Genomic DNA, 14,932 nt, shown 5'->3' with positions numbered 1-14,932 from the left:
GTATAAATGAGTGGTGGGATAGTGAACCATCAGCTCACAGGCTCTTTTTTCACAGACAGAACACTGAACACACAGAAGTATAGCAGCCTCCTAACAGACCGTCTTCCACAGATGCTAGAAGATGTTCCTCTGCATAGGAGGAACCTGTGGTACCAACATGATGATTGTCCAACCCATAGTGCATGAAGTACAACAGCATGTCATCACAAATCCAGTTGTTTCTTGGCCATAGTTTTTCAGTGGCCATTCATGCAGACAGACAGCTTCTTAGTTGTCATACCCTCATAGAATGCAGCATAGTGGCTGCATGAATGGCCACCGACAAACTGTGGCCAAGAAACAAGTGGACCACCCTGTTGCTGATCAAGTTGCCAAACATAACATTCTTCGTTTCAATGATTGCTTCACAGCTTTTCTGAATTGCCAGGTAGGAATTTTCCCTGCAATATATTCTACTTTCCCATAACCTTCCTGGCCTCAACCTTCATTAGTCATTGTCCTCTCCCAGCCACCCCCTTCTCTGTTCCCATTCCAGCACTACACAGCCTACATTCATCCATCACACCAGCGTTTTTACTTCTCTCATTTTCTGCTATCCCCCCCCCCCCCCCCCCCCCCCACCTCTCTGCTGCCCTCCATCTAACCTCTTGACTGCACATAGCTGCCCTACCCTTTTTCCACCTCATTCTGGCGTACTCCCCAACAGCAAGTCACTGTCTGCCATCCTTACAGATTCAGATTCAGATTCTTTATTGGTCATTTAGCATTATTACATGCAATAGACTTCATCAGTTCACTTAACCTATTAATTTTACAAAATAAATTTTGATATCGGGCATTTCTAAAAATTATTCTAATGAATAGAATGGATTAGTTAACAAGAAGTTATGAACATTGTCTTTAAATAATTTGTCAGGCTTGATTGGCCCATTTTTAGAAAATTTGTTATATATTTTAATTGCCATATACTTATGACTATTGTTAGTTTTAGCTAATCTATTTTGTGGCAATAGCAGAGAAGTACAGGTTCTTGTATAGTAGTCATGCCTTTGATTTATTACCCTTAAATTAGGTAGTTCAGCAAGTATGTAGTTAACACTGTCAATAATATATAAATTAATAACTGTTAAAATTCTATATTTAATGAACAATGGTTTACAACGTGTTCTATTATCTACCTTAGCCATTACTCTGGTTGCTTTATTCTGGATCACCATTATTTCATTTATTTTTCTGCTGTTTCCCCAGAGTATAACCCATACCTTAAAACAGATTGAAAAAAGGCAAAGTGCGCTCTCCTTACATACTCAAATGTCACACAACACATCAGTCTCTTCAACAACTCTTGACAACCTAACCACTATGTGATCAACATGAGAGTTCCATGTTAGACTGTTGTCGAGTACGATACCTAAAAACTTTGCCTTTTGTTTTTCTATTTTTGTAGTCTTTGATAGACTGAACCACATATTCTGGGTCTTTTCCTCATTTAATAGCAGACCATTGGCATTAAACCATGATATTGCATTTTCTTTTGCCACTTTCATATCACTTACATGGTTATCAAGTACATGGTGTACAGATAGAAAAGTTGTGTCATCTGCATACATATATGTCTTTACATGTATATTTCCTGGTAAGTCATTTATGTGTACAAGGAAAAGAAGTAGTCCCAATTTAGATCCCTGTGGCACTCTGTGTTGAACCTTGAGTATGTTTGACAGATGACTTCCTGAACTCACCACTTGTTTCCTTTTATTGAGGTATGATTTGGTGAGTTTTAAACTTTTATCACATATTCCATAGTACTCAAGTTTAGAGAGCAAAAGTGAGTGGTCAACACAGTCAAAAGCTTTGCTCAGATCACATAAGGTTACCTGTGTGTGCACATGGTCCTCAAATGCTGCTAGAATGTCTTTAACTAAGAGCTCTATGGCATGTATAGCTGACCTTCCTTTTCTGTAACCAAACTGTGATGCACTTAACATACCATCCAGTTCTAGGTACTCATACATTTGCTGATATATTATGCCTATCCCTCCCCCTCCCTGCCCCAGCCTCCTCCTTACGCCCACACAGTAGCCACTACCATCATGCACTGGTGGTGCTGCTCGCAGTATGACCTCACTTGCCTGAGACTCCAGTCATGTGTGTGTGAGTTGCATTTGCGTGAAAGTGCATTTGTATCTAGTTTTGATGAAGACCTTACTAGCCAAAAGCTATATTTGTGATAACCTTTTGCTGTGGCTACCTGCAACTCAAAATCTCTTCTATATGGTGAGTAGCAACTTCTCTTTTTAAAATATTGTTACATTCAATCCTGAAATTTGCATTGTTTGATTTTTGAATCATTAAAACATTTAATGTTTCTCTATTTTGTTTATTAATCAGTCTTGAAAATTTCTGTGTGTATGACATATCCTAATGAAGTGACTGTTACAATGTACAGACATGCAAGTTGTATGCACTGTGGGCTCTTGGGACTATGCATGTGACTTGCTGTAGTGGTATAGGAAATTTCTAACATGTACAAGAAAAAAGAAAATTTTACCAGCTTTAAAATAATTTAACTTATGATTATTTTGTGATAAAAGCAGATTGATTTATGAAGAAATTGTTTTAAAAGACATGATATCATGACTTGCCTATTCCTATCCATACATGATAGAGTACACTACTCATTAGGAAAAGACAAAACAGAACTGTGAATAAATGCAAATGAACACTCTGAGGACACCACAAAGAAAGAGAAACTAATGATACATTTTAGGATGTAAATATTTGAAAAATTACAAAAACCACATGACTATTAAAAAATCAGATCAATGCATGGGTTACTCATGATCATACTAGACATCAGATGTGAAATGTCCTTGCTAATTTCCTCAGAAATTACTTAGTCCAAGATGTTACCTTTTCACATTGACATTTAGTATTTTTATATTGTGATATTATGACCAGCTTGATACTGTTTAGTTAATACCTAATGCAAGGTTACAATATAATATTGTCTTATTTGGAGTGTTCTGATATTGACAATATGTTACAGAATTTAACGAATTCAATTAAAAATCAATATTCATAGTGATATGTTTTCGTGGCAGTTGTTTTACAGAAAGCAGCCAGGATATAAAATAACACTTATTTTTCAGTGTACCCAATTTGTCACCATTGGCAGATCCTGTTGTGAATGAAATTGCAAGGAAGTACAATAGAACACCAGCACAGATCCTTCTTCGGCACTTAATTCAACATGGAATTGCTGTAATTCCAAAGAGTTCAAATCCTAAACGCCTAAAAGAAAATTTCCAGGTATGAAATTATATAATTATGCATCAGTCATTGTTTAAAACAATTTCTCATATAGTTATGGTGATGTGATATAAAACTGTTGTTTGTTTCAGGTGCTTGATTTTGAATTGAAAGAAGATGATATAGATAGACTCGATGCATTAGATAAAGGAGGGAAAGGTCGAATTTTCACTGAAAATGTGATGAGGGGGTTAGTAATTAATAAACCATATTAGTAAGAAGCTGATTTACATACTATATGATTAAAGATTTGAAATTAATGTGTATTTAATAAGCAACAGAAGAAAACAGTAAGTGCACTTATCACTGAGAATGCTACTTAATGCCACAACAATTCAGTAATAGTTTGTTCTTTTTTTAGACAGTGTTTTAGTAATCATAATTAATGTTGAAATTACGAAATTCAGTCACTTCTCTCCTATATCCTCCAAAATTATTATTGATTATTCCCCAAGTACTACCATAGCAACATTCTTAGCTTAACTCATAACATTAGCTATTTTCAAACAATTACTGAATGAGCATTTGAAATTATTACACAACAAAGACAATTAAAGTGCTGGCCAAGACAGCATATGTCATCACACTTACATGAGAGAAAAGACAGAGATGCCAATAATGGATAATAATGTATTGTTACAATACAAAAATGAATGATGATTGGTACCAGCAATCCCATAGAAGCACTTTAGCAGCCTTCAGTCACAGTGTAATATGTATGATCGTGACATCACTTCATCAACCATCAGTCACAGTGTAATATGTGTGACCCCATCTCTCACCTACATAACCCACTGGCCTTTAGAGTTTTAATGCTCCATTTTTTCATAAAAGTCTAATGTCTCCTTTTGAGACTTCATCTGACTCTTTGCACATGATCACTTATCTACTTTGGCATATTTGAAAACCAAATTTCATAGATAAATTAATGTTTATCAATGTTCTTTGCTATAAAAGCTATAAAGTTTTTACAAAGTTGGTAGTTCCTTACATTTGTGGGTACAAGTGAATTTCATACTGAAATAACATTCTGAACACCACTTTCAACGAATAATGCTTTATTATAATTAACATATTTACACAAGTTGATGAGTTCAACAGTAAACAAGAGACTGCCTGAGTCCTCTGTATCAAGTATATCTTAGCAAAGATATTTCACATTACTCGATACATCAATCCATCACAGAACCTTCCCTCAGAGGGTGGAGCACAGAGTAGGAGCAGTTAGAGAAAGGGAACAGGACTTACGTGGAGGAAAGTGAAGACATGACATAATCTTCTAACCATGCTCACTGACATAGAGGTCAACCCACATGGGAGAGTCGGACATGGATAGGCGTAGGTTTTGAGGACTTTGGCTGAACACATTGGACATGAGGTGTGAGTATACTGTTCTCGCCAGTGGAAGTTCGAAGACAGCCATCTACAAAGTTAATAGGTAACTGGAAAACTCAGATGAGTATTAGGTTACAATCAGAGTCTCTGAGGGAGTGAGGTGGTGAATGAATAACAAACAAATAGTCTTTATGACATTGCAAGGAAATATCCTTGATGGGGTACACAGAGACATTGACAGTGAATGTAGCTGTGACAGCAGAAGGCATTGGAAATGAGAGGAAAGGTATGACCAATTCATTACATGCAACACTTTCAGTGCTAGGAACACTATCACTAACACTGCGTCTACAAAGAGGGAAAGTATGGGAGGTGGGGGTGCCTATTGAACACTCACCGATGCAGCTACACTTGTATTGAGCTCTGAGTCCTCATCATCTGAGGTGTGGCTAGCAAGAATCCACACTGGTTTGAGACTGTTTGTGGTTTGCCATTTAGCATGATCATCACAGTATTTACCGATCAACTGAAATCCCGAAGAGGTCCTTAATATCGCAGAGTTATAGCTGGACAAATGGTGTCATCTTGTAACATAATAAAGTCACATCTTCAAAGGTCTCTGTGGAGAAAAATTTGCAGGTGTTTTTGTGCGTGGGGTTGTGGTGTGCACATGCACACAATGTGAGAACAAACTTCCTTGACTGAAGAAGGCGGTACCTCTTCAACAGTAGTATTAAGAGTCTCAACAAATTCAGCAGGTAGGGGATTTCTACCAGTGAGGCTTTCAAATTGTTTTTGTAGACTGTGCATATGCCCAATAGAACCCACAGAAGTGTGTCAGATCATGAGCCTAAGTGAAACATTAAAGCTTCTTTCAGCATTCAGTGCCAGCATTTAACCATTCTGTTACTTTGTGGATGATAAAGCTGTTGTACAAAATTATGCGGCACCACACAGAGTGCACAAGCAGTCAGAGAGCAAAGATTTGAAGTGATGGCCCTGATATGTGATGATGGATGAAGGGCAGCCAAAATGGGAGAGCCACAGAACATGACCGATGAGTTGTTAACTGCTCGCAGAGTCATAGTGGAAGGCATTGGTGGTGTAGTAGACAATGCTGAGGTGTAGCAATAGCATCAGCACCAGTGTCAACCGAGAAGAGTATATCACTTACGAGGTCATGAACATAGTCTGCCTGGTGGTAGTTGTTTATTATGTGATGACAAGTGCTGATGTCGGTTCCCTGTAGAATGCCGGTGCGATGATGGGCCTAATTCAGCTCGTGGCGCAAGTTTGGGTCCAGCAAGTGAGGCCGGCAGCACTCCTGAGCTGCATCCCCATGGTTGATGTGATACCAACACAGAGGATACATGGACTGCAGCTGCGAACTTGGGGAGACATCTGTCATTGCAGTTGTGGATGTGCTTGAGGCAATGCTGGAGGCCATAAGCGCAGGAGTGGTGAGCGCAACAGGCTTGCTACTGCCACCAATAGGTAGCTCCTTGACAGTCAAGGTTTTCAACTAACATGACTTCCTGCAGTTGTGCATGCAACTGCATGCTGAAGTGTTAACATGATTGCCAACCATAGGGAGTGTTGATGAACTCGGCACAGAGATGAGCTGATCATGTCTTATGATTTTGTCGACATTGTCTGCCAGCCATAAATGCATTACTAGCGTGTCAGTATTATGGGATGAAAGTTGTAGTGTGAGAGCGGATGGTATTTTAACTATCCAGAGAAACCACAGCACTCCATCTTTCACCAGGGTGGAGATGATGTGAGCTGACCGAGCAATACTTCATGCACTGTGTGATGAATTGCCTCTTCCAGGGTTATGAATAACTGTAAATTCTGCATGTTTGTAGAGGTTCCTTGTCAGTTATGTGAAGATGAGATCAGATTTCAAATCCATATGCTCATTTAGAGCTGTAAGCAATGTGACAAACCATGCTTTGATGGATAGGATACCATGAACATTCAGAATTCTGTCAACTAGAGAAAACCATACCTTTGTACTGTTGTTAATAGGTGGTAGAAGTTGTAGTAAATGTCCAGAGCAAGACAGCAGAATAGATGGAGCAAACACTGAAAAATGCATTAAGACTGTAGAGGCTGGAGCAGTAGCCAGGCATTTGGCTGTATGCTGTCCTTGAGGTACATGCATATAAACCAGCATTGCAGGCATGGTAGACACATGACAAGTGTGGCAGAAATGGCCAGGGGCTTCAAAAAATTTGGAATGCCTAACTTAGTGATTTGTACATTGTTTACAGATTCAGATGCACTAAATAACCTTAATGTAAGAGCATGGGACAAGGCAGTTTGTGGTAAAAGTTCATTGTTCATGCCCTGTTGCTGTTGCACTGGGTTGAACACTTGTAGATTGTTGTCAAATAGGCCGAGGTTATGTGTATATGTTGGCAATATGGCATCATGGTGGAAAGCCAGAGACCTGGGTTATAGGTTAGGCTTAGCAAGTGATACAAATGGATCTCAAGATATTACAGAATATTCATGCACAGAGAAGCCACTCGACAGAGCAATGTGATATGTAAAATGTCCTAGGAAATGTCCATGGTGCGTAGAAACTATTGCAGCAAAGTTCATTGTCAGCACTGTTTGTTGAGTGAGTTGTGCCATTGATGAAGGAAACTATTCACAGTTTTCAAATTTCACACAATTTGAAGCATCATGATAGCAAATCAGATGGATTTCATAGCAAAATAACATCCCGAGCACCACTTCAAATGAATAATGCTTTATTATAAGTAATACATTTGCACAAGTCAACCACACAGTTTAACAGTGAACAAGAGACTGCCTGGCTCCTTGGTACAGACCAAAGATTTTAGTGCAGATATTCCATATTACTCAATACATTTATCTGCGACACATTGTTTATGGTATTTGAGAAGCTGCTGTCTAACAACATATTTATCCACATAATAAGTTAAATATGGGCTGTGAGCAGCTTGTTTCATCTTTGGGGTACATGCTAAAATCCACCTCCAATCATCACCACGATAATATGCATGTTAAGGATTTAACAACAACTGACAGTATAATGCCTTCCTCCTAATCATCAATAAATTTAATGAAGTTGATAATAAGCCATTGTAACTGCCATGCAGACATTATCCACAATCAGTTTCCAAGCTTCTCCTGCAGTTTAATGATGTGGGCAACTTTAAGACAAAATGTGACTGTCCGTAGTCACATCACCAACTCAATTCCTGGTACATCCAAGTGTACAGTTGACTTTGCTGAGTAATCATTATTTACATGCTCTGTCATGTTTCACTTTTTATTAACTAAATTCCTGAATGGTAGATAATAAATTGTATGGGGCAAGGGAGACACTTATCATACAAAGGAAGCTATGAGTGTGGAGGAAAGAATGATGTGAACTTCTTTTTTGTGGAAGATGGGTATGCTGCAGTATGTTTTCCTAAACCTGTCAAAATAAAATAAAAATTACAAGATTTCAAAGAAAGGCCTTCACATAACCCCATTCCACCCTAACAATGCAGCTGCACATAAGATGGTAAAACCACACACATTTCTTTAAGACATTGCAATACAGACTCTTTCACATTCACCTGGCAGTTGAGATCTACCTTAATATGTTTTCTAGAGTTCTATATCAAACCAAGGAAGAAATAAACCACCTCCAAGGGGATGCAGCTGTTCATTGGGTGGCTAATACACAAGTATTTTTTGAAGACACAATCATGCAGTCTTCCTTTCTCACCTAACAGCCCAGATCTGTCAATCTTTTTACATAAACTTCTAACCAAGACAGAAATAAATCTTACAGTGACATTGGTTTCAGTCCTCAGAAGTAACTGTGCCTGCTTTTGAAGCATTCCTGAAATCTTCCATATGGAAGTATATTGTGAAGCCTTTACTCCATGGTATGAGTCAATACAGAAAAGCATTTTATAAAAATGTGAAGGTGTTAGTTTCTGAAAACTTTCAAACATTCCTTTATTTATGTTTCAACACCAAGTACAAAACGTTCTCCAACATAAACCCTAGTTTAAGAAGCAGTTTTATTTCTTTAAACAAACTGTAAAAAAAAGCTCTATTTGTATCAGAATGGTCAATGCTACTATCAGACTTCTTTTAAAACCCATAATTCAAGTTAATGAGTTTACCAAAAAATAATAGTCCCGTACCTTAAAATTTATTGAGTGCTTGGTATTCAAAGCATAGTCCCTACTCAGCAGAGCAAATGTATCTTATTGCCACATATGGAGTGACTGAAAATTATGAAAAAAAGTAAACAAATCAACCATTTTTAAAGCATTGCCAGTGACACAATGCACTTGCCGATGAATTTTATGGAAATAATGGAAGTAGGTTTTGCTGCTTGCAGTCTATTGTTCATTTAAAGAGTAGATGAATTTCAACAGTGAATAGAAGAATTTAATAGAGCAAGTTTGAAAGCAGACCTGAAATTTGATTATAGTAAGACTAAAATGTAAAACTGTCCACCTCCGTAGCTCAGTGCCAGGTTTGACTCCTTGTACTGCCATGGATTTTTCTTTGGAGGGGTGGGGGGTGGGGGGGGGGGGGGGGCAGTACATGAGTGAAAAGTAGCAGCTTCAAGGTCAAGAAAGCTGACAATGGCCAGAAGAACTGTATGCTGGCCTATGCCCTTCCATACTGCACTTGAATGATGCCATCAGCAGAGGACTACACGGTCTGGGCCAGGTGCATAGCTTGCTACTGCTAAAATCAAAACTCAGTACATTCAAAATAAAAATCGCAAATTAACTATGAACTCATAAAAATAATTTATAAGTTTTTGTTTGTAGAGAAATCAGAGATGATGATTGTATGGAAGGAAAACTGTTTGAGAAAGAAAGTTTGCAATGTTTGTGTATTAACAGTTTTGATTGTGGCAATGAGACATGTACTTTCAATTCCAAACCAAGTCAAAGACTAACAGTAATACGGTGTGCAATGGGGAGATGCATGGTTGGAATTATTAGAAGAAATGGGGAAACAAACAAATGGATCAGAAAATAGACTGAGGCAGAAGATTTAACTGTGCCCGTAATTGGAATGATCGTGGGCAGAACTTGTAGCTAGATGAATGGATGGTAGATGTATCAAGGTGGTACTTTGTTGAAATACAAGAGACTAGAAAACCCAAGATGAAAATGTAATGAAAAGTTGGTAAACGACATTATAAAACATTGAGGAGATTAAGAAGAACCCTTATGAAACCCAAAAATTAAATTTATTGTGTAATAAAATCAGAACAATAGCCAAAATGAAGACTGACTGTTCAAAAGTGCACATTTCCACATCTGTGTAGTCAAAATCCAATGCTTGTTAACATTCAAAACTGCATTGCCTCACCCCATGCACTGTAACATTCTTCAGTCCTCCCTGGCATATTCTCCGCAATGTGATCACGGTGTTGTTACTCAAGCCTGTCCCATTCTTTGGGAAAAGACCTCCTGTAGTCATTCAGCACATGACAGTCCTGCAACAACACACTGAAAATTTCAAGTGGTCCCATGATCAATCAAGTTAATGTTAGCAGACAGTGCAGGCAATTCCATTTGGTTGATTCCTACATCTTACAAGAAGATGATCACAAGGTGGAGTAGGGTGTACTCATGCATTATTACCTTCAAAGGGGCAGCCATTTCTGAAATCTTGACTGCAGGGGTGGACAGTAGATTGGAGGATCATGTTCTGATGCTGCATAGCCATCAGATTACCCTGTACTGCGATGAGAAGCATCCAACATCTGTTAAGGGTATTGGTCCAAAACATAACTGACTCAACTCCCTGAAGAACGCATAGGAGTAGTTCATGCCTAAAACGTTAGTTGGTATCTGCCACCTCCACATTCTTCTACAAGCCATCAGGTGTTAGACAAATACTGCACTCATCAATGTAGAGAATCCAATGTCACTGATCCAGTTTATTCTACAAGCATTTCATTGCCTACCTTATACACAAAACATGGTGGCATGGTACTTGTACTGTTGTTCATAAACAGTGCCTAAAGGGCAAATTGATCACATAAAGATGGTTATACACTGACTATGCTGATACAGCACTCCTAGGTACTTCCAGAAAGGCAGTACATAAAAGCCGCATGGGGTAGCATCTTGTCATGGTCCGGGCAGCTCCCCCCGTTGGGAGTTTGAGTCCTCCCTTGAGCACAGGTGTGTATGCTGTCCATAGTGTAAGTTACACTACTGGCCGTTAAAATTGCTACACCAAGAAGAAATGCAGATGATAAACGGGTATTCATTGAACAAATATATTATACTAGAACTGTCATGTGATTACATTTTCACACAATTTGGATGCATAGATCCTGAGAAATCAGTACCCTTAACAACCACCTCTGGCCATAATAACAGCCTTGACATGCCTGGGCATTGAGTCAAACAGAGCTTGGATTGCGTGTACAGGTACAGCTCCCCATGCAACTTCAATACAATACCACAGTTCATCAAGAGTAGTGACTGGCATATTGTGATGAGCCAGTTGCTTGGCCACCATTGACCAGACGTTTTCAGTTGGTGCTGGACGGGGCAGCACTCGAACATTTTCTGTATACAGAAAGGCCCGTACAGGACCTGCAACATGCACTCGTGCATTATCCTGCTGAAATGTAGGGTTTCACAGGGATCGAATGAAGGGTAGAGCCATGGGTCATAACACATCTGAAATGTAACATCCTCTGTTCAAAGTGCCGTCAATGCGAACAAGAGGTGACCAAGACGTGTAACCAATGGCACCCCATACCATCACGCTGAGTGATACACCAGTATAGCGATGACAAACACATGCTTCCAATGTGTGTTCACTGCGATGTTGCCAAAACACAGATGCGACCATCATGATGCTGTAAACAGAACCTGGATTCATCCAAAAAATGACGTTTTGCCATTCACGCACCCAGGTTTGTCGTTGAGTACACCATCACAGGCACTCCTGTCTGTGATGCAGCATCAAGGGTAACCGCAGCCATGGTCTCCGAGCTGATAGTCCATGCTGATGCAAGCGTCAGTGAACTGTTCATGCAGATGGTTGTTGTCTTGCAAATGAACACCCCCCCCCCCCCTCTTTGGACTCAGGGATCTAGGCGTGGCTGCACGATACATTACAGCCAAGCAGAGAAGATGCCTGTCATCTCAACTGCTAGTGATACAAGGCCATTGGGATCCAGCACAGTGTTCCGTATTACCCTCCTGAACCCACCAATTCCATATTCTGCTAACAGTCATTGGATCTTGATCAACATGAGCAGCAATGTCATGATACGATAAACACAATTAAAATAGGCTACAATCTGACCTTTATCAAAGTCAGAAACATGATGGTACACATTTCTACTCCTTACATGAGGCATCGCAACAACATTTCACCAGGCAACTGCTGTTTGTGTATGAGAAATTGGTTGGAAACTTTCCTCAAGTCAGCACGTTGTAAGTGTTGCCATCGGCACCAACCTTGTGTGAATGCTCTGAAAAGCTAATCATTTGCATATCACAGTATCTTCTTCCTGTCGGTAAATTTTGCATCTGTAGCATGTCATCTTTGTGGTGTAGCAATCTTAATGGCCAGTAGTGTAGTTTAAGTTAGATTAAGCAGTACATAAGCTTAGGGACCGATGACCTCAGCAGTTTGATCCCATAAGACCTTACCACAAATTTCCAAATTTTTGCAGTATATAAATCTGTTGTCTTCTTCTCAGATTACTTATGAATCATGATTTGTAGGTAGCAGAATTTATCTGGTGGTGTTGACTGTGGGAAACCTTTACAAGGCAGACTTTTAATATTTTGGACAGACAATAGTGATTCACTGTTTGAATATAGTGACTGTGGTGTACAATAATTCAGCAGAAAATTTCCCTTGCTGAGAACCTTTCTTGCTGAAAATATTCCAACCAAGTGAAAGCATGTGGAAATGTAGAAAGACTTAAAATTACCAGATTTCAGAATCAGGAACTCCTTCTTCTGGCATAATAGGATTGCACACAAAGGGACTGCTAATGTGCAAGGAAACAAAAGGTTTGACAGAACCGTGGGTCAAGAGAAACTTACCAGAGTGAGAGATTCCAGATAACATGGTGGAGAAAACAGTTGCCATACCGTGACTATGTGTTTCGCAATAAAGGACTGTGTGTTCTCTCTTTCTGTGAATATTCATCCAACACTACAGTTTTTAAAACAATATCTGAAAGCTGGACAATGGTTGCCCACAAACTGGTATAGGACATGATTATTTCACGGATGGCTCATCCTCATCCTTTGATGGACAGGGTTTTGCCAGTAACAGAACTGCTGTAAGTAGTGCTGGGTGTTAAAAAGACACATATTAGAGTGCTATTTTTGTGGAGAGGGGAAGGGGGAACAAACAATTACTGCACGTGGTATTTTGGAGAACATGAGATATGATAGGCCTCATTTCAGGGTATGATTTCAGCAAATCATACTATTGTTGAGGAAAATGGTCCAGGATACTTAATGGCTAATGAGTGAACTCATGTGCTGCTTGTGATAGATTTTGGCAGTACCACAGCTGCTGGCATGGACCAAGAAATTGAACTCTTTTGGTTCTTACCCCTCATAATATTTAATTTTTCCTTTCTTGGGATAATTATCCCAGGATAGGAACCACTGGTCAATGGATTTCTCTTCCCAAGCAGATTTGCTTAGTATGGAGCCCTCCTGGATCCCACGGTTTTATTCCTGATTGTCTATATATCAGTCTTTCATAGATGTAAAAATTATTGGTAAGTAAGATGTAATTATGAAAGGAACCTTCTATGAGGGGAATACTGATATAGTGGAAGGTGCCATGAATGATGACTCAAGGAAATGTCTTATGTCTTTTATATGAGAGAGCAGTATCTATGAAGTAGATTTCAGATGTTGATCCACAAGAGCAGCAATATGTTTAGTGAGGGCTTTGAAACCTATGGGATGACCAATAAAATCAGAACTTTAGAATTTTAGAAGAAGATGGCAGTGAGTACCTTTACAGGGGTAATATGCTTCATGTGTTGAAGTGTGAGTCTTCTGGATGGGCCTGAATTTTAAAGGAGAGACTGGAAGTCGGCTTGAACCTGAGGGTGTGAACCTTCAAACAAATTTCGTAAGTACACGTGTGAAAGCTGGGATGGGCCTGAGTTTCCAGGAAGAGATTGGAGATCAGCTTCAACCAGAGGGTGGGATCCTGATGATATATGTTATAAATACAGGTGTGAGACCTGGCACAAGCCTTTCCCAGGTCTTCTGTTTGTCAAGTACCACAGTACTAAACCCCTATTCTGCTGTGAGGATAATAACTGAGTCCTAGTTTGAGGAAAAGAAGAGTCTTGATTTCAGCAGCAGATATATGGGTTGTGGTCCTGTTGAACAGAGCAGAATTGGCATGTTGAAACAATCGGAAAACCTTTGTAAGGCTTGTAAGTAGGAAGTGGTATTATGCAAGTAGTGGTGCACCAAATTGCAGTCACAGGCAGACAAGGATGAGGTTGGCGTTCAACATTCAAAAGGTTTTGTGCAAGAGTAATTAAAATGAACTAGTTGTTTATATTGTATGGAAAGAAAATCTTCATTTGGGCAACTTGAATGAAAATGGTAAATGAAGAAAAGATGGCTGTGTTTGGGAGTACAGACAGGATTACATATTGATCCCCTTTTGATAACTGTTCCTTGGAACTTCACAGATAGCTTTGTTTGCACTGCCAAATAAAAATAAAATTTAAACTCTTTCTTGTTTTGTCTACTAAACTCAAATCTTGCCTAATACAATAATTCTTTTATTATTCTCATAATGTAATAGATGAATTTTGCTATTTGGGAAGCAGAATAAGTGACGATGGTCAGAGTACGGAGGATATTAAACGTAGACTGACAATGGCTGAAGAAGATAAATTTGTTGACATGGAGTATACATTTAAGTGTCAGGAAGCCCTTTCTGAAAGTATGTGCATGGAGTGTAGCCATGTATGGAAATGGAACATAGATGATAAACAGTTTAGACAAGAAGAGAATAGAAGCTTTTGAGATGTGGTGCTACAGAAGAACGCTGAAGATCAGATAGATAGATCACATAAAATTGTAGAGGGAGACCAAGAGATGAATACAGTAAGCAGATTCAGAAGGATGTAGGTTGCAGTAAGTACTTGGAGATGAGGAGGCTTGCACAGGATAGAGTAGAATGGAAGGTTGCATCAAACCAGTCTTTGGACTGAAGACCACCACCACCACCACCAGAACAACAACAACATCAG

General features: G+C 39.2%; 1 protein-coding gene across 1 annotated transcript in view; it reads left to right on the top strand.

Moving 5' to 3' along the window:
* Positions 1 to 14,932, top strand: part of LOC126334694 (dihydrodiol dehydrogenase 3-like) — a 73,075-nt gene that overhangs the window by 40,434 nt on the left and 17,709 nt on the right. Inside the window, exons 5-6 of the mRNA XM_049997194.1 lie at positions 3,153 to 3,312; positions 3,405 to 3,502. Coding sequence (XP_049853151.1) covers positions 3,153 to 3,312; positions 3,405 to 3,502 — 258 coding nt within the window. The remainder of the gene's footprint in view (positions 1 to 3,152; positions 3,313 to 3,404; positions 3,503 to 14,932) is intronic.

Source organism: Schistocerca gregaria, chromosome 2, assembly GCF_023897955.1.
Source record: "Schistocerca gregaria isolate iqSchGreg1 chromosome 2, iqSchGreg1.2, whole genome shotgun sequence".
NCBI classification, from domain to species: Eukaryota; Metazoa; Arthropoda; class Insecta; order Orthoptera; family Acrididae; genus Schistocerca; species Schistocerca gregaria.
The sequence above is the reverse complement of the archived record's forward strand: the minus strand, read 5'-3'. Positions and strand labels throughout refer to the sequence as shown.